The following is a 25,408-nucleotide window of genomic DNA, read 5'->3' on the forward strand; positions in this document are numbered from 1 at the left end:
CGCACCCCGAAACTATGAAAAGCGGTGCGACTTATAGTCCGGAAAATACGGTAAATAATATAAATGATGCCACTAATAATCACAAATTCATCAGATTATTGTTTTTCTTAAGGTTTATGAGACGTCAAATTCCCACAAAGACAAAGTATTCACGATTTGAAGGGACTTTTTCCATTACTTTAAATATTATAAACAAAATATTGTACATTTTGAATGGTCTGAAGTCCTCAAAATGGCCCTGTATCTGTAAATACTTTATGAATATATCTGACTGTGCGTTTGTTCATTTGTTGTGTGTTTCAGCCAAACTGAGCAGCCAGGACTCGTACAACAACCTGTCCAACAACAACATGGGGAACCCTCGCCTGTCGCCCCTGCCCAGCCTCACCGTAGTGCTGCCCCTGGCCCAGATCAAACAGCCCATGACCCTGGGGACCATCACCAAGCGCACGGGGTGAGCACGCCCACGGGACACGCCCACAAAAAAACACCCACAGAACACGCCCACAAAGCACCCACAAAATACCCATAAAACGCCCTCAAAGCACGCCCACAAAAGACCCTCTAAACACCCTCAAAAACACACACAGAACACGCCCACAAAACACGCCCCCAAAACACCACAAAAAAAAACATAAAACACCCCCAAAACACCCATAAAACACCCACAAAACACCCATAAAACACCCCCAAAACACCCGTTAAAACACCCACAAAACACCCATAAAACACCCATAAAACACCCACAAAACACCCACAAAACACCCCCAAAACACCCACAGAACACGCCCATAAAACACCCCCAAAACACCCATAAAACACCCACAAAACACCCATAAAACACCCACAAAACACCCCCAAAACACCCACAAAACACCCATAAAACACCCACAAAACACCCATAAAACACCCACAAAACACCCCCAAAACACCCACAGAACACGCCCATAAAACACCCACAAAACACCCATAAAACACCCCCAAAACACCCACAAAACACCCCCAAAACACCCATAAAACACCCACAAAACACCCATAAAACACCCACAAAACACCCACAAAACACCCCCAAAACACCCACAAAACACCCATAAAACACCCCCAAAACACCCATAAAACACCCACAAAACACCCATAAAACACCCACAAAACACCCCCAAAAAACCCATAAAACACCCCCAAAACACCCATAAAACACCGACAAAATACCCATAAAACACCCCCAAAACACCCATAAAACACCCACAAAATACCCATAAAACACCCACAAAACACCCATAAAACACCCATAAAAGACCCCCAAAACACCCATAAAACACCCACAAAACACCCATAAAACACCCCCAAAACACCCATAAAACACCCACAAAACACCCCCAAAACACCCATAAAACACCCACAAAATACCCATAAAACACCCACAAAACACCCATAAAACACCCATAAAACACCCCCAAAACACCCATAAAACACCCATAAAACACCCCCAAAACACCCACAAAACACCCATAAAACACCCACAAAACCCCCATAAAACACCCATAAAACACCCCCAAAACACCCACAAAACACCCATAAAACACCCACAAAACACCCATAAAACCCCCACAAAACCCCCATAAAACACCCATAAAACACCCCCAAAACACCCACAAAACACCCATAAAACACCCACAAAACCCCCACAAAACCCCCATAAAACACCCACAAAACACCCATAAAACACCCACAAAACCCCCATAAAACACCCATAAAACACCCATAAAACACCCACAAAACACCCATAAAACACCCACAAAACCCCCATAAAACACCCATAAAACACCCCCAAAACACCCACAAAACACCCATAAAACACTCACAAAACCCCCATAAAACACCCACAGAACACGCCCACGTTTACCTGAGCACAGTTTGGTGAATATCGCTTGTACCTGTGCTACTGCTTTATCTGTTGAAGTAAACGAAAGTGAACTGGAGAAATGCTGTATGTCCCTCCGGTTCGACTCTGCTCGTTACTCTGGAGCTTGAGTTTCCTTTACTGTTGTAAAGACTCATGTAGAAGTCATGGTTTATTGGGTCGTTTTACACACAAACCTCCCCCAGAGACGCGACCGAGGGACTTTAGAATAACGTAAGGATTGGAAGTTTTAAATTGATCGTCATCAGCTCGTACAACCCCTTTAACTGAAGTACAATAACTTTTTGTCATTAGGTCTGGTCTTAATTTGTGTGAATGTTCTTTTTCTTCTAAGTTTGTTCTGACGCTGCTCAAATAACGTGTGTGAAGGGCCTTGTAAACCACGACTGCTCAAAGACATAGTTTTAAGTGAACAAAAATAGGATTTGTTGGTGCATTGTCGCCCACATCCTTCTTTTGGAGTAAAAATATAGGGTTAATGTTAGTTTTGTGAGCGTCCCCATCATATTTCCACACGTCATTTAAGTATAGTACAATATATGAAGTGCTTTTTGACTGAAAACTGAAATATCTACTGCTAAACTGCAAGAAGTTGGTGATTTGTGAGTCTGGCACACGGCTCCTGCTCCTGCTCCTGTGTGTGTGTGTGTGTGTGTGTGTTAGTGTTTTGTGTGTGTGTGTGTTTTGTGTGTGTGTGTGTTTGTTAGTGTTGTGTGTGTGTGTGTGTTAGTTAGTGTTGTGTGTGTGTGTGTTGTGTGTGTTAGTGTTTTGTGTGTGTGTGTGTGTGTGTGTGTTTTTTTGTGTGTGTGTGTGTTAGTGTTGTGTGTGTGTGTTAGTGTTGTGTGTGTGTGTGTTAGTGTTGTGTGTGTGTGTGTGTTAGTTAGTGTTGTGTGTGTGTGTGGTGTGTGTGTGTTAGTGTTGTGTGTGTGTGTTAGTTAGTGTTGTGTGTGTGTGTGTGTGTGTTAGTGTTGTGTGTGTGTGTGTGTTAGTTAGTGTTGTGTGTGTGTGTGTGTGTGTGTGTTAGTTAGTGTTGTGTGTGTGTGTGTGTGTGTTAGTGTTGTGTGTGTGTGTGTCTGTGTGTGTGTGTTAGTTAGTGTTGTGTGTGTGTGTGTGTGTGTGTGTTAGTGTTTTGTGTGTGTGTGTGTTTTTTGTGTGTGTGTGTTTGTTAGTGTTGTGTGTGTGTGTTAGTGTTGTGTGTGTGTGTGTGTGTTAGTGTTGTGTGTGTGTGTGTGTGTGTGTTAGTGTTGTGTGTGTGTGTGTGTTAGTTAGTGTTGTGTGTGTGTGTGTGGTGTGTGTGTGTTAGTGTGTGTGTGTGTGTGTGTTAGTTAGTGTTGTGTGTGTGTGTGTGTGTTAGTGTTGTGTGTGTTAGTGTTTTGTGTGTGTGTGTGTGTTTTTTTGTGTGTGTGTGTGTTAGTGTTGTGTGTGTGTGTTAGTGTTGTGTGTGTGTGTGTGTTAGTGTTGTGTGTGTGTGTGTGTTAGTTAGTGTTGTGTGTGTGTGTGGTGTGTGTGTGTTAGTGTTGTGTGTGTGTGTTAGTTAGTGTTGTGTGTGTGTGTGTGTGTGTTAGTGTTGTGTGTGTGTGTGTCTGTGTGTGTGTGTTAGTTAGTGTTGTGTGTGTGTGTGTGTGTGTGTGTGTGTGTTAGTGTTGTGTGTGTGTGTGTGTGTTGTGTGTTAGTGTTGTGTGTGTGTGTTGTGTGTTAGTGTTGTGTGTGTGTGTTAGTGTTGTGTGTGTGTGTGTTAGTGTTGTGTGTGTGTGTGTGTTGTGTGTGTGTGTGTTAGTGTTGTGTGTGTGTGTGTGTTAGTTAGTGTTGTGTGTGTGTGTTAGTGTTGTGTGTGTGTGTGTGTTGTGTGTGTGTGTGTTAGTGTTGTGTGTGTGTGTGTGTTAGTGTTGTGTGTGTGTGTGTGTGTTAGTGTTGTGTGTGTGTGTGTGTGTTAGTTAGTGTTGTGTGTGTGTGTGTGTGTGTTAGTTAGTGTTGTGTGTGTGTGTGTGTGTGTGTGTGTGTTAGTGTTGTCTGTGTGTGTGTGTGTTAGTGTTGTGTGTGTGTGTGTGTTAGTGTTGTGTGTGTGTGTGTGTGTGTGTTAGTTAGTGTTGTCTGTGTGTGTGTGTGTTAGTGTTGTGTGTGTGTGTGTGTGTGTGTGTGTGTGTTAGTGTTGTGTGTGTGTGTGTGTGTGTTAGTTAGTGTTGTCTGTGTGTGTGTGTGTTAGTGTTGTGTGTGTGTGTGTGTTAGTGTTGTGTGTGTGTGTGTGTGTTAGTGTTGTGTGTGTGTGTGTGTGTTAGTGTTGTGTGTGTGTGTGTTAGTGTTGTGTGTGTGTGTGTGTTAGTGTTGTGTGTGTGTGTGTGTTAGTGTTGTGTGTGTGTGTGTGTGTTAGTGTTGTGTGTGTGTGTGTGTGTTAGTGTTGTGTGTGTGTGTGTGTGTGTTAGTTAGTGTTGTCTGTGTGTGTGTGTGTTAGTGTTGTGTGTGTGTGTGTGTTAGTGTTGTGTGTGTGTGTGTGTGTTAGTGTTGTGTGTGTGTGTGTGTGTGTGTTAGTTAGTGTTGTGTGTGTGTGTGTGTTAGTGTTGTGTGTGTGTGTGTGTGTGTGTTAGTGTTGTGTGTGTGTGTGTGTGTTAGTTAGTGTTGTGTGTGTGTGTGTTAGTGTTGTGTGTGTGTGTGCGTGTGTGTGTGTTAGTGTGTGTGTGTGTGTTAGTTAGTGTTGTGTGTGTGTGTGTGTTAGTGTTGTGTGTGTGTGTGTGTGTTAGTTAGTGTTGTGTGTGTGTGTGTGTTAGTGTTGTGTGTGTGTGTTTGTGTGTGTGTTAGTGTTGTGTGTGTGTGTGTGTGTTAGTTAGTGTTGTGTGTGTGTGTGTGTTAGTGTTGTGTGTGTGTGTGTGTGTTAGTGTTGTGTGTGTGTGTGTGTGTGTTAGTTAGTGTTGTGTGTGTGTGTGTGTGTGTGTGTGTTAGTTAGTGTTGTGTGTGTGTGTGTGTGTGTTAGTGTTGTGTGTGTGTGTTAGTGTTGTGTGTGTGTGTGTGTGTTAGTTAGTGTTGTGTGTGTGTGTGTGTTAGTGTTGTGTGTGTGTGTGTGTGTGTGTTGTGTGTGTGTGTGTGTTAGTGTTGTGTGTGTGAGCGTCTCGGCCTAAAACAACCCTCCTCCTCCAGGTGCAGCTCATTTTAATATTTAAATGTCGCTGTTTGAACAGTAAATCCTGAAATGGGCGTGGCAGATGTAAAGGCTTAATAATCACATAATAACACGGGGACATCCGATAAGTCGGCCCCGCGTAAAGAAAATAGTCCCGGGCGCTGCGGTCGAACGCACTCAAAACAAGGCCGCGTTTTCAGTCATTAATACATTTGTTTTGTAAAATGGAGTTTTAATAGTGGGACTGGACTCGGCAGCGGTTTGGATTTGTTTATGACTTCATATTTGCATATTTAAGGCCTAATGACGAGGCACTTTCATCCGTGGACCATTCTTTCTGACAATTTATCCACTGATCGCCATCGTTTCCTGGACTAAACGGAGTATTAAAGCGCCCCTTACAGGTCGCACCACGCATACAATGCAGTTAAGATACATATATTTGGAATTTAGCTAAAAAAAAATAAAAAGTTGTCACAGAATATCCCATTTTTAGGTTTATAATGTCACTTCCTGTTTCTCATTGATGACATCACACTAGGAAATTACCCATCAACCACTGGGACAAAAGAATGTTTAGTGTTCACTTAGTCTGCTTAAAAAAAATCTTAAAAATCATTTTAATAAAACATCTTTTTAAAATCTTTATTTAAGAACATAATTAACATAAATATTAACACAATTTTAATAAAACATGTTTTAAAATATGTATTCAAAAATATTTAAAACATCTTTATATTAAAAAATCTTTATTAAAAAAATATTTTAAAAAAAAAACATTTATTTAAAAAAATCTTTTTAAAATGATTAAAAAAAATCTTAACACATTTTTTATAAAAAATAATTTTAAAAATCTTAATATAATAATAAAATATTCAAAATCTAAAAATCTTCAAAAGCCTCAATATCTGTGCGAGACGTTGGTAAAAAACGACCTTTCACCCGACATTTATAAACCTTTTTTGCGCTGATAAAAAAGCAAAGTCGAAAGAGGAAGCACTTGAGTTCCATCATTGACACGTGTCGTACTTTGTCCTGAACCATCACCGCTCCACCTTTGCTTCAGATCTGTAATAACAGTTACGCTTCAGTTCACATTTTAAAAAGCAGAAGCTGAGGAAAAGGTCGGACGGAGACGAGGACGAAGCTGGACGGATTCTCCTTGACACCTCACATGTCTATTTAGCTCTACAGATCATTTCTTCCCCCGGCGTTTTCCTCAAACATCTGTTATGGGTTTCACCTCCAGCGCGCTCAGCCTAACGCGCCGGGATGTGCAGCTGCTCAGAGCGACAGCAGGTCCTTCCTCCTCTGTGGCTGATATCAGGTGTTTCACGCTGTCGTTACTGCGTCCATCTGTGTGTGGACGGATCTGTGTGTGCGGGACGTGTGGACGGATCTGTGTGTGCGGGACGTGTGGACGGATCTGTGTGTGCGGGACATGTGGACGGATCTGTGTGTGCGGGACATGTGGACGGATCTGTGTGTGTGAGACGTGTGGATGGATCTGTGTGTGCGGGACATGTGGACGGATCTGTGTGTGTGAGACGTGTGGACGGATCTGTGTGTGTGAGACGTGTGGATGGATCTGTGTGTGCGGGACATGTGGACGGATCTGTGTGTGTGAGACGTGTGGACGGATCTGTGTGTGCGGGACATGTGGACGGATCTGTGTGTGTGAGACGTGTGGACGGATCTGTGTGTGCGGGACGTGTGGACGGATCTGTGTGTGCGGGACGACGGATCTGTGTGTGTGAGACGTGTGGACGGATCTGTGTGTGCGGGACGTGTGGACTGATCTGTGTGTGCGGGACGTGTGGACGGATCTGTGTGTGCGGGACGTGTGTGCGGGACGTATGGACGGATCTGTGTGTGCGGGACGTGTGGACGGATCTGTGTGTGCGGGACATGTGGACGGATCTGTGTGTGCGGGACGACGGATCTGTGTGTGTGAGACGTGTGGATGGATCTGTGTGTGCGGGACATGTGGACGGATCTGTGTGTGTGAGACGTGTGGACGGATCTGTGTGTGTGAGACGTGTGGACGGATCTGTGTGTGTGAGACGTGTGGATGGATCTGTGTGTGCGGGACATGTGGACGGATCTGTGTGTGTGAGACGTGTGGACGGATCTGTGTGTGCGGGACATGTGGACGGATCTGTGTGTGTGAGACGTGTGGACGGATCTGTGTGTGCGGGACGTGTGGACTGATCTGTGTGTGCGGGACGTGTGGACGGATCTGTGTGTGCGGGACATGTGGACGGATCTGTGTGTGCGGGACATGTGGACGGATCTGTGTGTGTGAGACGTGTGGATGGATCTGTGTGTGCGGGACATGTGGACGGATCTGTGTGTGTGAGACGTGTGGACGGATCTGTGTGTGTGAGACGTGTGGATGGATCTGTGTGTGCGGGACATGTGGACGGATCTGTGTGTGTGAGACGTGTGGACGGATCTGTGTGTGCGGGACATGTGGACGGATCTGTGTGTGTGAGACGTGTGGACGGATCTGTGTGTGCGGGACGTGTGGACTGATCTGTGTGTGCGGGACGTGTGGACGGATCTGTGTGTGCGGGACGTGTGTGCGGGACGTATGGACGGATCTGTGTGTGCGGGACGTGTGGACGGATCTGTGTGTGCGGGACATGTGGACGGATCTGTGTGTGCGGGACGACGGATCTGTGTGTGTGAGACGTGTGGACGGATCTGTGTGTGCGGGACGTGTGGACGGATCTGTGTGTGCGGGACGACGGATCTGTGTGTGCGGGACATGTGGACAGATCTGTGTGGGCGGGGCGTGTGGGCGTGGCCTATGGGCGGGGCCTGTGGGTGGGGCCTGTGGGCGGACCTTACCATGGACACAGGGAGAACATGTAAAATGATCTATGACGTTTTCATCTTCCTGGTCTCTAAAGGCCGTGATTGACATGTGGATCGGCCAATCAGGGACACGTGTGGTCCTGATGAGGAAGAACTACAGATTCTGCTGAGTCACTCTGACATGAAGCAGTCTGATTGCACAGTTCTGTTTGGGTTTGGCTCCAGGGCAGACTGACCAGACGCTTTGGAAAGACATTTCATTCTGGATCGCAGTCCACTTGTCCACATGTCCACATGTCCACTTGTCCACATATCTCTGGCCACAGTATTACAAAACCTTTTTCCACCTGTCCACTTCTACACTTGTCCACATGTCCAGTTCTCTACTTCTCCACTTGTCCACTTGTCCACTTGTACACTCGTCCACACGTCTCTGTCCACAGTCTTACAGAACCTTCTTCCACTTGTCCACTAGTCTACTTATTCAGTTCTCCACTTGTCCCTTTATCCACATGTCCACTTGTCCACTCGTCCACACGTCTCTGGCCTCACTCTTACAGAACCGTCTTCCACTTGTCCCCTTATCCACTTGTCCCCTTATCCACATGTCCACTCGTCCACACGTCTCTGGCCTCACTCTTACAGAACCGTCCTCCACGTCCTCCCCCCGTGGCTTTTCTAATTGAAGACTGTTTGTCCTCCGTCCTCAGATAAGAGCCCAGACCACCGCCGGCGTTTAAACACTTCCCTTTTCTCTTTCTCGTCTTCACTAAATCACGGGACTTCAAAGCAAAGCGGGACAACCTCCCGCGCTTGTGTGTCCACGTCCCCGTCTTCCGCTCTTCGGGAGACGGGGAGTGCTTTTTGGACGGGCTTCAGTGTCCGTCCGATAACCTCTGAGCGACGGGCGGCCAAACTTCTGCAAGCACTCAAACTGTCCCCCAGGAGACACTGTCCCCCAGGACCAGAGCAGCTCCGCCCCCGTTTCATTTCCTCAACTATTCACTCAAAATGAGTTTGAAGAAGAAGAAGAAGAAGAAGAAGAAGAAGAAGAAGAAGAAGAAGAAGAAGAAGAAGAAGAAGAAGAAGAAGAAGAAGAAGAAGAAGAAGAAGAAGAAGAAGAAGAAGAAGAAGAAGAAGAAGAAGAAGAAGAAGAAGAAGAAGAAGAAGAAGAAGAAGAAGAAGAAGAAGAAGAAGAAGAAGAAGAAGAAGAAGAAGAAGAAGAAGAAGAAGAAATTAAGTACCGCGATATCGATATGATTGCGATATTTGGACGTACTTTTTTGTCGTTCCAGACGTGTTCATGGTTTAATGGGTCACTTATACACGTGCTGGACAATGAGGGCTTTTGACCGGACCAATCACAGAGCAGAACAAACAACAACAACAGGAAGAAAAAGAAGAAACAGGAAATTAGACTTTCTTTTGTTTTTTCGCCCAAGAATCTGTGTTTTTCTCTCAACTGGATTTTCAAACAGTTTGATTTCGTTGCTTGTTCTGCTGTTGTCACTTTTCAACCAATCAGCTTCAAGTATTCCCCTGTTTTCATCATCGAGATTCTTTCCAGAACGATGGATGTGACGCGTTCCGTTTGGAAGGTGTGATCAAAGCAACAGCACGAGGCTTGTGAAGAGTTTTATTAATGTCTCTTCATTTGACCCGTTCTCTGACACCGCTGGGACGTCCTCTGACACCGCTGGTATGTCCCCTGACACCGCTGGACTGCTCGGACGTCCTCTGACACCGCTGGGACCTTCTCTGACACCGCTGGGACGTCCCCTGACACCGCTGGGAGGTCCCCTCGTCCTCTGACACCGCTGGTATGTCCCCTGACACCGCTGGACTGCTCGGACGTCCTCTGACACCGCTGGGACCTTCTCTGACACCGCTGGGACGTCCCCTGACACCGCTGGGAGGTCCCCTCGTCCTCTGACACCGCTGGTATGTCCCCTGACACCGCTGGACTGCTCGGACGTCCTCTGACACCGCTGGGACCTTCTCTGACACCGTTGGGACGTCCCCTGACACCGCTGGGAGGTCCCCTCGTCCTCTGACACCGCTGGTACGTCCCCTGACACCGCTGGACTGCTCGGACGTCCTCTGACACCGCTGGGACCTTCTCTGACACCGTTGGGACGTCCCCTGACACCGCTGGGAGGTCCCCTCGTCCTCTGACACCGCTGGTACGTCCCCTGACACCGCTGGACTGCTCGGACGTCCTCTGACACCGCTGGGACGTCCTCTGACACCGCTGGGACCTTCTCTGACACCGCTGGGACGTCCCCTGACACCGTTGGGACGTCCTCTGACACCGCCGGGACGTCCCCTGACACCGCCGGGACATCCCCTGACACCGCCGGGACGTCCACTGACACCGCCGGGACGTCCCCTGACACCGCCGGGATGTCCCCTGACACCGCCGGGATGTCCTCTGACACCGCTGGGACGTCCCCTGACACCGCTGGGACGTCCTCTGACACCGCTGGGACGTCCCCTGACACCGCTGGGACGTCCTCTGACACCGCTGGTACGTCCCCTGACACCGCTGGACTGCTTGGACGTCCTCTGACACCGCTGGGACGTCCTCTGACACCGCTGGGACCTTCTCTGACACCGCTGGGACGTCCCCTGACACCGTTGGGACGTCCTCTGACACCGCCGGGACGTCCCCTGACACCGCCGGGACATCCCCTGACACCGCCGGGACGTCCACTGACACCGCCGGGACGTCCCCTGACACCGCCGGGATGTCCTCTGACACCGCTGGGACGTCCCCTGACACCGCTGGGACGTCCTCTGACACCGCTGGGACGTCCCCTGACACCGCTGGGACGTCCTCTGACACCGCTGGTACGTCCCCTGACACCGCTGGACTGCTTGGACGTCCTCTGACACCGCTGGGACGTCCTCTGACACCGCTGGGACCTTCTCTGACACCGCTGGGACGTCCCCTGACACCGTTGGGACGTCCTCTGACACCGCCGGGACGTCCCCTGACACCGCCGGGACATCCCCTGACACCGCCGGGACGTCCACTGACACCGCCGGGACGTCCCCTGACACCGCCGGGATGTCCTCTGACACCGCTGGGACGTCCCCTGACACCGCTGGGACGTCCTCTGACACCGCTGGGACGTCCCCTGACACCGCTGGGACGTCCTCTGACACCGCCCGGACGTCCCCTGACACCGCTGGACTTTGGGCCGGGGCCATCTCCAGATCTGCAGCAGGGCAACAGCACCTGTCCAGGAAGGAACCTTTTCCCTGCGTAGCGAGAGTGCTAACGTTCTCTCAGCAGCATTTACACAACAACAACACAATGATAAAACAACAACAACCCCGTCCACTGCTCGTCTGGACTTTGGGCCGGGGCCACTTGAGTTGACTCAAAGCTAAGCCCCGTTGACCAGCTGCAGATCCCGTTTGGACAAAGGGACAAGAGAAAGTACCAACATGTCCCAACAGTGGCTCGAGGTATAAAGCGAAATCCCCGATTAGAGCTGGTTCTTGTGCCTTTCCCGCGGGCGGCGCCGGCGGATTACGACCACGAATAAACGTAGAATAATCCCCCGCCGCCGTGTGAACATCCCCATAGACACATTTGATTTGCGAGACGCGGTCAATAACGAGATACTTGTCGCCGGGAATGGAAATCCCTCTGTCGGAAAAAAACATAATAAAGAGGTCCGCGGCCGGCTTAATCTTCCCGAGCGGATTACGATGCACTTTTCCATTGTCGCGGTGGAAACGTGGAGGCTTTGCGCTTGATCCTGGCGACAACACACGCGGCGCTCGCTCTCTCCGGACGCGCCGCGCCTTTTAACACGGCACAAATGAAAATCCCAAAAACGCAAAACAAAAAAACGCCCAAATCTCCCTGATGATATTGTGGAAAGCCCGCTCGGCCTGACCGGCCACAGATGGACACTAGATTACTGTAATGCTCGCGAGAACGTGGCCATTGTCGTTGGGCTAAACCCGCTTTGCGCGCCATCACATGGGACCGAACGCTTGGCCCGGATCGCCGCGCTTTCCCGGGGTTTTGGCTCCGGCGCTGCCATTAGGAGCGGCGTTAAGAGCGTGCGGGGGGATTGCACTTGACCCCTTTAGCGGGGGTCGCGGCGGCTTTGACCCCCGTGAGTGTTCGTGGCGCAGATTATACGCGTTACCTGGTGTTTGTTCAGATTTGAAACGAGAAATGTGGACAGCAAAAACGAGATGTAGAGAGGAAGGATAGAGGCAAACGAATGGAGATGGTGGGAACGGCTTCAGCACTGGACAGTTCATATGTGTTACTTAAGTAAAAGTACAGATGCAGGTACAAAACAATACTCAAGTACAAGTAGAACATTAAAAAAAAATCTACTTCAGTAAAGGTTTTGCAGGGTTAAAAATGTACTTTAAGAGTCTTTCACATGGATTTTGAAAACTGTTTAAGTGTTAAATTTCGTGATTTTTACAACAACAAAAGAAAAACATTTTAAGTTTTAAGTCATGTTCTTAATGTTTCTAATTCATTTTAAGTGTATTTTTGTGTTTGTTTGAAGCTGGGACTTGACTCCAAAGCTTTACACGAGATGTCACCATGAACGTACTAAACACAACCCCATAAAACCATAAGACCATAAACCATGTGTTTGTGTCATTAAAAGTATTGAAACTAGCGTCAAAATGAACAAAACTCACAATCGATCCTGCTTCAGTGACACGAGGCCACATAAAACATGAATAATAAATATCATAGGACAACATAAATAACATTATGCTAAAAAGACAGAGGCATAAATACAAACTGATCTGGATAAAGAAACAAATAACAGGAATTGAAAATGCATTTAATGTTATTTTTATAAGTAAAACACATGTTAACCTGGTTTTAAAGGATAAAGGAAACATCAGGAGCAGACGACCTCAGAAACCATGATCCAAACACACACAGTCTTTAAAGCACCAGAAACATCATATTCACTATGGAACGAGTGGAAAATAACTTCAGCTCTAGTTTGTCTTCTGGAGTCCAACCCACAACCTGGTCACGTGACCAACAATCATCACAATCACAATCATCACAATCATCACAATCACAATCATCACAATCACAATCATCACAATCATAATCATCACAATCATCACAATCATCACAATCACAATCATCACAATCATCACAATCACAATCATCACAATCATCACAATCACAATCATCACAATCACAATCATCATAATCACAATCATCACAATCATAATCATCACAATCATCACAATCACAATCATCACAATCACAATCATCACAATCACAATCATCATAATCATCACAATCATCACAATCATTACAATCACAATCATTACAATCATAATCATCACAATCATCACAATCATCACAATCACAATCATCACATTCACAATCATCACAATCACAATCATCACAATCATCACAATCATCACAATCATCACAATCACAATCATCACAATCATCACAATCACAATCATCACAATCACAATCATCACAATCACAATCATCACAATCACAATCATCACAATCATCACAATCATCACAATCATCACAATCACAATCATCACAATCATCACAATCATCACAATCATCACAATCACAATCATCACAATCATCACAATCATCACAATCATCACAATCACAATCATCACAATCATCACAATCACAATCATCACAATCATAATCATCACAATCATCACAATCATCACAATCACAATCATCACAATCATCACAATCACAATCATCACAATCATCACAATCACAATCATCACAATCACAATCATCATAATCACAATCATCACAATCATAATCATCACAATCATCACAATCACAATCATCACAATCACAATCATCACAATCACAATCATCATAATCATCACAATCATCACAATCATTACAATCACAATCATTACAATCATAATCATCACAATCATCACAATCATCACAATCACAATCATCACATTCACAATCATCACAATCACAATCATCACAATCATCACAATCATCACAATCATCACAATCACAATCATCACAATCATCACAATCACAATCATCACAATCACAATCATCACAATCACAATCATCACAATCATCACAATCATCACAATCATCACAATCATCACAATCACAATCATCACAATCATCACAATCACAATCATCACAATCATCACAATCATCACAATCACAATCATCACAATCATCACAATCATCACAATCATCACAATCACAATCATCACAATCATCACAATCACAATCATCACAATCATCACAATCACAATCATCACAATCATCACAATCATCACAATCACAATCATCACAATCACAATCATCACAATCATCACAATCACAATCATCACAATCACAATCACCACAATCACAATCATCACAATCACAATCATCACAATCACAATCATCACAATCATCACAATCACAATCATCACAATCACAATCATCACAATCATCATAATCATCACAATCACAATCATCACAATCATCATAATCACAATCATCACAATCATAATCATCACAATCATCACAATCACAATCATCACAATCATCACAATCACAATCATCACAATCATCACAATCACAATCATCACAATCATAATCATCACAATCATCACAATCATCACAATCACAATCATCACAATCACAATCATCACAATCATCACAATCATCACAATCACAATCATCACAATCATTACAATCACAATCATCACAATCATAATCATCACAATCATCACAATCATCACAATCATCACAATCACAATCATCACAATCATCACAATGATCACAATCATCACAATCACAATCATCACAATCATCACAATCATCACAATCATCACAATCACAATCATCACAATCATCACAATCATCAAAATCACAATCATCACAATCACAATCATCACAATCATCACAATCATCACAATCACAATCATCACAATCATCACAATCATCACAATCATCACAATCATCACAATCACAATCATCACAATCATCACAATCACAATCATCACAATCATCACAATCACAATCATCACAATCACAATCATCACAATCATCACAATCATCACAATCATCACAATCATCACAATCATCACAATCATCACAATCACAATCATCACAATCACAATCATCACAATCACAATCATCACAATCGTCATAAAGATCTTTGGCTCCAGATGTTGCTCCGATCGACTCGTTTCTCAAACTCTGAGGAAGGTCCAGAAGTGATCAGCGTTTATCAGAGCGACACCTTTGGGAAGTCTACACCTCCTCTTTCTTCAGAGCTCCTCCTCTTTCTTCAGAGCTCCTCCTCCTTCACAGCTCCTCCTCCTCCTCTTTCTTCAGAGCTCCTCCTCCTCTTTCTTCAGAGCTCCTCCTCTTTCTTCACAGCTCCTCCTCTTTCTTCAGAGCTCCTCCTCCTCCGCCTCTTTCTTCAGAGCTCCTCCTCCTCTTTCTTCAGAGCTCCTCCTCTTTCTTCACAGCTCCTCCTCTTTCTTCAGAGCTCCTCCTCCTCCGCCTCTTTCTTCAGAGCTCCTCCTCCTCCTCCTCTTTCTTCAGAGCTCCTCCTCCTCCTCAGTTTCAGGGTCCAAGTCTGATCAAGTTAAAGTTTGGCTCACTCTTAAGAGTAAGATGAAAAAAACGCACAGACTTTTGCACGATCGACAGTCGAAGCTTTAAACTATCAAAGTAAAAAGTAACAAAAGTTGTGTATTTGTCCCTGGATGTTACGAGGATATTCAAAATGTCTCCGAGCGACACGTGTCTGTGGACCGTCCCAGACCTGGACACTCGGTCTTAGGGTATTGACAATATCTTGATACTTGATACGATACTCGTCCTGATTCAAACCGCCGTTAAAAGTCGACTAAAATTATGTTTTGATTCAAATGCATTAGAATCTCATTCCTCTATATTATAATATAACTGTCACATGATGAAGTCACATGTTCAGCTCCTCAGACTCCGCCTTGTTTCAGCGGTTTGTTCAGAAGTGTCACTATATTTATAATGACTTTATGTTGTTTTGAGCGGATCACGATCTCTGCATCGAGTCAACTTTCTCTCAGTGAAAGTTCTTTCTTTATCGTCTCAAACTCGTCTTACATCATCGCTCTGAATCCCCCTCTGGCCTCTCGCCCCGTGTCCAGCAGCAGAACGCAGCGGGGCATTCAGCGTCTCTCCACACTCTCGACCTCTTTGGCCTGTATATTTACCCGGCGGGGGGCACGTGAGGGGGGGGGGGGGGGGGGGGGGGCACACGAGGGGGGTCCCACAAACAGCCCTGTTCTCTCGTCGGCCTCGGTATCGGCGTCTTGTCAGCAGGAGGCGGGACGATGGAGGCGGAGCTTCATGGCGTTTCCCGCGGGACACTTTCTGTATTTTCACTGAGGCCGGTGCGGAGAGAAACAGGAAGTAGGAAGCAGGAAGTGGACAATTCAATACAGACTCAAATGACTGCGATCGATACAGTATTAGTACGTTTTACTCTAATTGTACTGCAGTATCTTTGTATTCGCAGTATATTTGTATTCAGACAACTTCTTTTGGACTTTCAACCTGCTCAAGTCCAAGAAGATAAAGACGGTTTAAAGTCGCATTGCGGAACTTTGTGTCAGACTTTTAGTTCATCGTGAAGTCAATCCAGTATCAACGACATGAGCTGCTGTTTTGAAATATGAAAATATACAGTATTGTGTATGTGTTTGGTATATTTTACTAAGTAGAAAGAAAGTAAACGACATTTGAAACTCTCTATGACGAATGAAGCGTCAAACGGACTGTATTTTAATAACGAGGCACTAAAAGAACGTTTTTTTGTCCCGTTCCTTCTTTAACGAAGAAACTCTGTCGTTCAGATGTATTTGTTTATTAGAAAATAGAACATTTGTGATGTTCTGGTCTCGAGATGCTTCACAGCATGGATAATAATACAGTTATTGTTCTGGAAAGATGCAGAATTTGACGATTATTAAACGACTGCGTGACAAACGACCTGATAAAGAAACAGAAAGCTCTAGTTTAATCTCCAAACACCATATTTATGTCATGTTCTGCTTCATTAACGCTCCAGTCACATTCTGGGCAGATCTCCTCGTTCTTTCCTCAGTAAAAACCTGTTTTTTCTTCTGCACAAATGCTTCTTTCTGAATAAAATGCTGCAGGTTTGTGGTTTTGGTGAGTGCTCCGGTCGCAGAGCGACTTCCTGTTCCCCTTTTAGTCAAATCATCGCCGCACTAATGCATCTTCTGCAGCGACGCCTTCATTTGTCTAAAACGTCTCCACTTCCAGTTCTATTTGCTGAACGTTCTGAAGTCACAATAGTTAATCTGGAGTGCATTCTTTTCCTCCCGAAACATCCTCCTCAGATAAACGGCGCGATTGGCCCAGAGCGAGGACAGAGTTCAGTCTCATCGGGACGTTTATTGCTCCGGGGGAAGCGGGCTGTTTACTGTAAACTGTTTACGGAGCCCGGGCGCTATCTCTTCTCTCGCCGCGTAAATACAGGAACCTCGCTCCCGACGGTAACGTCTGGTAAACGCTGGAGACACGCACATCGGGACACGCACGTAGGGACGCGCGCACCGGGACGCACGCATCAGGACGCGCACATCGGGACACACACATACCGGGACACGCGCATCGGGACACGCGCATCAGGACGCGCACATCGGGACACACACATACCGGGACACGCGCATCGAGACACGCGCATCGGGACACGCACGTAGGGACGCGCGCACCGGGACGCACGCATCAGGACGCGCACATCGGGACACACACATACCGGGACACGCGCATCGAGACACGCGCATCGGGACACGCACATCGAGACGCGCACGTAGGGACACACGCATCGGGACACGCGCATCAGGACGCGCACATCGGGACACACACATACCGGGACACGCGCATCGAGACACGCGCATCGGGACACGCACATCGAGACACGCGCATCGAGACACGCGCATCGAGACACGCACATCGGGACACGCACATCGGGACGCGCACGTAGAGACACGCGCATCGGGACACGCGCATCAGGACGCGCACATCGGGACACACACATACCGGGACACGCGCATCGGGACACGCGCATCAGGACGCGCACATCGGGACACACACATACCGGGACACGCGCATCGGGACACGCGCATCGGGACACGCACATCGGGACGCGCACGTAGGGACACACGCATCGGGACACGCGCATCAGGACGCGCACATCGGGACACACACATACCGGGACACGCGCATCGGGACACGCGCATCAGGACGCGCACATCGGGACACGCGCATCGGGACACGCGCATCAGGACGCGCACATCGGGACACACACATACCGGGACACGCGCATCGAGACACGCGCATCGGGACACGCACATCGAGACGCGCACGTAGGGACACACGCATCGGGACACGCGCATCAGGACGCGCACATCGGGACACACACATACCGGGACACGCGCATCGAGACACGCGCATCGGGACACGCACGTAGGGACGCGCGCACCGGGACGCACGCATCAGGACGCGCACATCGGGACGCGCACATACCGGGACACGCGCATCGAGACACGCGCATCGGGACACGCACATCGAGACGCGCACGTAGGGACACACGCATCGGGACACGCGCATCAGGACGCGCACATCGGGACACACACATACCGGGACACGCGCATCGAGACACGCGCATCGGGACACGCACATCGAGACACGCGCATCGAGACACGCGCATCGAGACACGCACATCGGGACGCGCACGTAGAGACACGCGCATCGGGACACGCGCATCAGGACGCGCACATCGGGACACACACATACCGGGACACGCGCATCGGGACACGCGCATCAGGACGCGCACATCGGGACACACACATACCGGGACACGCGCATCGAGACACGCGCATCGGGACACGCACATCGGGACGCGCACGTAGGGACACACGCATCGGGACATGCGCATCAGGACGCGCACATCGGGACACACACATACCGGGACACGCGCATCGAGACACGCGCATCGAGACACGCGCATCGGGACACGCACATTGGAACACGCGCATCGAGACACGCGCATCGAGACACGCGCATCGGGACGCGCACATCTGGACACGCACATCGGGACGCGCACATCGGGACGCGCACATCGAGACACACATACCGGGACACGCGCATTGGGACACGCACATCGGGATGCGCACATCGGGACGCGCACATCTGGACACGCACATCGGGACGCGCACATCGGGACGCGCACATCGGGACGCGCACATCGGGACGCGCACATCGAGACACGCACATCAGCACTGGACAGTTCATATGTGTTACTTAAGTAAAAGTACAGATGCAGGTACAAAACAATACTCAAGTACAAGTAGAACATTAAAAAAAAATCTACTTCAGTAAAGGTTTTGCAGGGTTAAAAATGTACTTTAAGAGTCTTTCACATGGATTTTGAAAACTGTTTAAGTGTTAAATTTCGTGATTTTTACAACAACAAAAGAAAAACATTTTAAGTTTTAAGTCATTTTCTTAATGTTTTCTAATTCATTTTAAGTGTATTTTTGTGTTTGTTTGAAGCTGGGACTTGACTCCAAAGCTTTACACGAGATGTCACCATGAACGTACTAAACACAACCCCATAAAACCATAAGACCATAAACCATGTGTTTGTGTCATTAAAAGTATTGAAACTAGCGTCAAAATGAACAAAACTCACAATCGATCCTGCTTCAGTGACACGAGGCCACATAAAACATGAATAATAAATATCATAGGACAACATAAATAACATTATGCTAAAAAGACAGAGGCACCGGGACACGCGCATCGAGACACGCGCATCGAGACACGCGCATCGAGACACGCGCACAAACAAAAAAATAATAATTTTTTTTTTTTTAAAGAATAATAATACAAAAATACAAAAAAATAGAAAATAAAAGTACAAAATAAGAATAAGAATTAAAAAAAAAATAAGAATAAAAATAAAAAAAATAATTATAAGAATGAAAATTAAAAATGAGAAAAAAATAAAGATAAAACTAAAACACTTTCTGAAACAGTTGTAAAACATAAGACAAAAAAATGAGTGTTTGTTTCCTGTAAACCAGGTCAAACAAAACTGTTCTCATTTATAGCTGAGAGTTCTAAAACACTGTCAGCCAAACGACACGTGCCAGTGGCGGTGGAGCCGGCGGTGGCGGTGGCGGTGGCGGTGTGGGTAGAGGCGGTGGCGGTGTGGGTAGAGGCGGTGGCGGTGGGTGGAGGCGGTGGCAGTGGGTGGAGGCGGTGGCGGTGTGGGTGGAGGCGGTGGCAGTGGGTGGAGGCGGTGGCGGTGGGTGGAGGCGGTGGCGGTGGCGGTGGGTGGAGGCGGTGGCAGTGGGTGGAGGCGGTGGCGGTGGGTGGAGGCGGTGGCGGTGGCGGTGGGTGGAGGCGGTGGCAGTGGGTGGAGGCGGTGGCGGTGGGTGGAGGCGGTGGCGGTGGCGGTGGGTGGAGGCGGTGGCAGTGGGTGGAGGCGGTGGCGGTGGGTGGAGGCGGTGGCGGTGGGTGGAGGCGGTGGCGGTGGGTGGAGGCGGTGGCGGTGGCGGTGGGTGGAGGCGGTGGCGGTGGGTGGAGGCGGTGGCGGTGGAGCGAGGCGTCGGATCGGAACACACGTCTTACATCCTGGTATTTCCCGTGTTTCATGGAAACATCTCCCTCTCGTAAACGTGGCGTCTTGAACTCTGGACACACTTAAGCCCCAAACACTGGACGCTCTGTCTCAACAAACCGCTCGGCGTTGTTAGTTTGACCGGTGGTCTCGGTCAGCAAACAGACGGGAGACAGACTCTGTCACAACATGGACAACACGAGCTGCTTCCGACCCGTGTTTGTGTGACCCCTGTGTGACCCCGTCTGCTAATCCAGGGATTTGGATCGCGTTATTGCACGTCACGTCTGACCAGTGGACCACTTCCCCCTAATTTAGAGATGCAGCTGCAGGACGCACTGTGAGGGTCTTCAATGTGAGGGTCTTCACTGTGAGGGTCTTCACTGTGAGGGTCTTCACTGTGAGGGTCTTCACTGTGAGGGTCTTCAATGTGAGGGTCTTCACTGTGAGGGTCTTCACTGTGAGGGTCTTCACTGTGAGGGTCTTCACTGTGAGGGTCTTCACTGCGAGTTTAACCTGTCGTTTCCCGTGCACTTCTTTGCTCTTTCATTCGCGTCGGTTTTAATCTCGCAGTCGTTTCGAAAGCTTTCGCCGCCTGTTCGTCACGCGGCGTGTCCCGGGTCGACCGCGGCTCCAGAACGTTCCGCAACACGACACGGAAACTCCGGAATATCAACGGAGACGAGACGCGACTAAAACGCACGCGACTGAATAAGCGACAGGTGGATTTTCTCGATCCTGCAGCACCTTTTCTACCAAACTTAATGAAAAGCCGTACATCACGTCTGCGTGAGAGACGAGCTGCTCTTTCCCATTCGAACGCCGCACATGCTCCGTCCTCCTTAACCTCCAGGGGGCCCCGGGGAGCCTCATAAATCACCACTTCAGACAATGCTTTACCTTAACACTGCGCCGCGCCGTATATCCACATGTCAGGATCCTCCAACAGTTTGTGCTGGAAATGCCATTATATTCCCCCTTTTTTCTTCCTTTTTCCGGGGGAATTCTCTCCGACACCAGAACGCGCTCTCCTTTCGGCCCCTCGCGCGTTTCCCCACGTGTACGACTTTCGCTTCTTTTTTACGTTGCACGGGCCCCGAAGAATGACAGATGTTGGGACGTGTTGTGTTTGCCAAAGATATGGTTTCCCAGTTTAGGAGCCGCTCGGACGCATGAATCACCCGGCGTCCCAAACGTCTCCAAATCCGTCTCACGGCGCAGATGTGCACTTCCTGTTCCTCCCGAGCCAGACAAAGCTCGCTGTGTGAAAAAAAGGGGAAACGCCGGGACGTTTTACAAATCGCTCGGCTCGCGTTTTTGGCGGAAAAAACGAATCGTGAGAAGTGTGAGAGCGGTCGTTTTGATCGCTCGGACGACGGATCGAAGGAGTGAAATGACTTGTGTCTTTCCCACCGAACAGGAAATGTCTTTACGATGGACTTAAAGTGGACGTTTGACGCGTTCTCGAGGCTTTGATTGACTTTTAAACGCGTCTTGGGGTCAGTATTTCACATCGATTGACCTAAAATCATGTCTGCGTTGTGAAAACACGCCTGCGTTTCCGATGAGGCGTTCAGGCGTTCAGGCGTTCAGGCGTTCAGGCGTTCCGGCGCTGGGAAGGAAACGAACAGTGAAAAAGGGAATAAATGAAGCCCTTAGGTAACGTGACTGCTGCGCTAAAGGTGATGGTTTACGAACTGTGTGAACGAGCTAAGTAGCATTTTTCTCTCAAAAGTCCCTGTGGTGGTTCAGTATGGAAGTGCTCGTCGTCGCCCCCTGGTGTCTCTCTGTGGAAAACCAGCCTCGCGACACGACATTATACATACTTATATTTATACTTATATACTTATACTCCAGTGCGACTTGTGTGTTTTTTTCTTCTCTATTACGCATTTTTTGGCTGGTGCGACTTATAGTCTGGAAAATACGGTAAGTTTAAAAGCTCAAAAAGTGATGAAACACATTCAAATAAAAGGTAAGTCCAGGTTTGGTCCAGGTTTAGTCTCGTGTCAGTCTCAGTTTTGATGTGGTTTGTGTCGGGTCAAACCTGGACTTTTCTGAGCCTCAAATCTGTAAAACACGACTCGAGCAAAGCTGAAGGAAAACGATGAAAAAGTCGTTCTTAAAGGTCAAACTCGCACAACTCCTTTTTCGGCGAACTCGGGGCGGTCAAAGGTCAGCAGGTGTTTGGACTAACGTTTGTCTCCCGTCTGTCCCTCCCACCCTCCCTCTCTCCTCCTCCTCTCTTCCTCTCTTCCCTCTCTCTTCCTCCCTCGCTCTCTTCATCCTCCTCCTCCTCTCTTCCTCTCTTCCCTCTCTCTTCCTCCCTCGCTCTCTTCCTCCTCCTCCTCCTCTCTTCCTCTCTTCTCTCTCTCTTCCTCCCTCTCTCTCTTCCTCCTCCTCCTCCTCTCTTCCTCTCTTCCCTCTCTCTTCCTCCCTCTCTCTCTTCCTCCTCCTCCTCCTCTCTTCCTCTCTTCCCTCTCTCTTCCTCCCTCTCTCTCCTCCTTCTCCTCTCTTCCTCTCTTCCCTCTCTCTTCCTCCTCCTCTCTTTTCCTCCTCCCTCTCTCCTCCTCCCCCTCCTCCTCTCTCCATGCAGACCTCACCTGTTCGGGGCAGGATGCTTTAAAACTCCCTGGTGAGTTTGGTCCTCCTCTGGACGGCATGCCTCATCTGCACCTCCTCTCCTCTTCCTCCTCCTCCCATCCATCCTCTCCTCCTCCCACCCTCCTTCCTCTGGACGGTATGCCTCATCTGCACCTCCTCCTCCCATCATGTGCTTTCTCTATTTTCACTCTTCTCAGACGTTCTGAAGAAGCTGCTCCTCATCCCATGTTCTGGCCTTGCTTTCCCTTTGGTTCCCTTTGTTTCCCTTTGGTTCCCTTTGTTTCCCTTTGGTTCCCTTTGTTTCTCTTTGTTTCCCTTTGGTTCCCTTTGTTTCCCTTTGTTTCCCTTGCTTTCCCTTTGGTTCCCTTTGTTTCCCTTTGTTTCCCTTTGTTTCCCTTTGGTTCCCTTTGTTTCTCTTTGTTTCCCTTTGGTTCCCTTTGTTTCCCTTTGTTTCCCTTTGTTTCCCTTTGGTTCCCTTTGTTTCCCTTTGGTTCCCTTTGTTTCCCTTTGTTTCCCTTTGTTTCCCTTTGGTTCCCTTTGTTTCCCTTTGTTTCCCTTTGGTTCCCTTTGTTTCTCTTTGTTTCCCTTTGGTTCCCTTTGGTTCCCTTTGTTTCTTTTTGTTTCTTTTTGTTTCCCTTTGGTTCCCTTTGGTTCCCTTTGTTTCTCTTTGTTTCCCTTTGGTTCCCTTTGGTTCCCTTTGTTTCCCTTTGGTTCCCTTTGGTTCCCTTTGGTTCCCTTTGTTTCTCTTTGTTTCCCTTTGGTTCCCTTTGGTTCCCTTTGGTTCCCTTTGGTTCCCTTTGGTTCCCTTTGTTTCTCTTTGTTTCCCTTTGGTTCCCTTTGGTTCCCTTTGGTTCCCTTTGGTTCCCTTTGTTTCTTTTTGTTTCCCTTTGGTTCCCTTTGTTTCTCTTTGTTTCCCTTTGGTTCCCTTTGGTTCCCTTTGTTTCCCTTTGGTTCCCTTTGTTTCCCTTTGTTTCCCTTTGGTTCCCTTTGGTTCCCTTTGTTTCTCTTTGGTTCCCTTTGGTTCCCTTTGGTTCCCTTTGTTTCCCTTTGGTTCCCTTTGGTTCCCTTTGGTTCCCTTTGTTTCTCTTTGTTTCCCTTTGGTTCCCTTTGGTTCCCTTTGGTTCCCTTTGGTTCCCTTTGTTTCTCTTTGTTTCCCTTTGGTTCCCTTTGGTTCCCTTTGGTTCCCTTTGGTTCCCTTTGTTTCTTTTTGTTTCCCTTTGGTTCCCTTTGTTTCCCTTTGGTTCCCTTTGGTTCCCTTTGGTTCCCTTTGTTTCCCTTTGGTTCCCTTTGGTTCCCTTTGGTTCCCTTTGTTTCTCTTTGTTTCTTTTTGTTTCCCTTTGGTTCCCTTTGTTTCCCTTTGGTTCCCTTTGTTTCTTTTTGTTTCCCTTTGGTTCCCTTTGTTTCTCTTTGTTCCCTTTGGTTCCCTTTGGTTCCCTTTGGTTCCCTTTGTTTCCCTTTGGTTCCCTTTGTTTCCCTTTGTTCCCTTTGGTTCCCTTTGGTTCCCTTTGGTTCCCTTTGTTTCTCTTTGTTTCCCTTTGGTTCCCTTTGGTTCCCTTTGTTTCCCTTTGGTTCCCTTTGTTTCCCTTTGTTTCTTTTTGTTTCCCTTTGGTTCCCTTTGTTTCTCTTTGTTTCCCTTTGTTTCCCTTTGGTTCCCTTTGGTTCCCTTTGTTTCTCTTTGTTTCCCTTTGGTTCCCTTTGGTTCCCTTTGTTTCCCTTTGGTTCCCTTTGGTTCTCTTTGTTTCCCTTTGGTTCCCTTTGTTTCCCTTTGTTTCCCTTTGTTTCCCTTTGGTTCCCTTTGGTTCTCTTTGTTTCCCTTTGGTTCCCTTTGTTTCCCTTTGTTTCCCTTTGGTTCCCTTTGGTTCCCTTTGTTTCTCTTTGTTTCCCTTTGGTTCCCTTTGGTTCCCTTTGTTTCCCTTTGGTTCCCTTTGGTTCTCTTTGTTTCCCTTTGGTTCCCTTTGTTTCTCTTTCTTCTCGGTTTGACATCGACTTCATTTTGAGCTGGTCTTTATTGCTCTTGTGTCGGTGAAGCATGAGCAGCGATTTCCTGTTGTACGTGACTTTACGCCGCTTTTGTTTCCTCGTGTGATGGATTGTAATGTCTGTTTTTGTCATTGTTCAAACCTGGTCTTGGTGGTGTTTCTCTACAAACGTGTCAAAATGAGCTAAATACAAACTATATCCTAAACTTTTGAACAGTAAAAACCCGACGTGCGGTTTGTCTTCTCTCTCGTCACATTTGAAGAGAGCAGCTCCTCGTGTTCGACATCTTGTTCACATTTA

At 47.6% G+C, this 25,408-nt stretch overlaps 1 protein-coding gene across 1 annotated transcript in view; it reads left to right on the forward strand.

The window, feature by feature from the left end:
- The window catches only part of bcas3 (BCAS3 microtubule associated cell migration factor), a 244,269-nt gene that overhangs the window by 160,689 nt on the left and 58,172 nt on the right, over positions 1 to 25,408 (forward strand). The window contains exons 16-17 of the mRNA XM_072457138.1: positions 304 to 454; positions 23,121 to 23,159. Of these exons, the coding sequence (XP_072313239.1) occupies positions 304 to 454; positions 23,121 to 23,159 (190 nt within the window). The remainder of the gene's footprint in view (positions 1 to 303; positions 455 to 23,120; positions 23,160 to 25,408) is intronic.

The sequence above is a fragment of the Eucyclogobius newberryi genome, unplaced genomic scaffold, assembly GCF_026437365.1.
Source record: "Eucyclogobius newberryi isolate DKJ021-1_F unplaced genomic scaffold, fEucNew1.0.hap1 SCAF_10, whole genome shotgun sequence".
Classification (NCBI taxonomy): domain Eukaryota; kingdom Metazoa; phylum Chordata; class Actinopteri; order Gobiiformes; family Gobiidae; genus Eucyclogobius; species Eucyclogobius newberryi.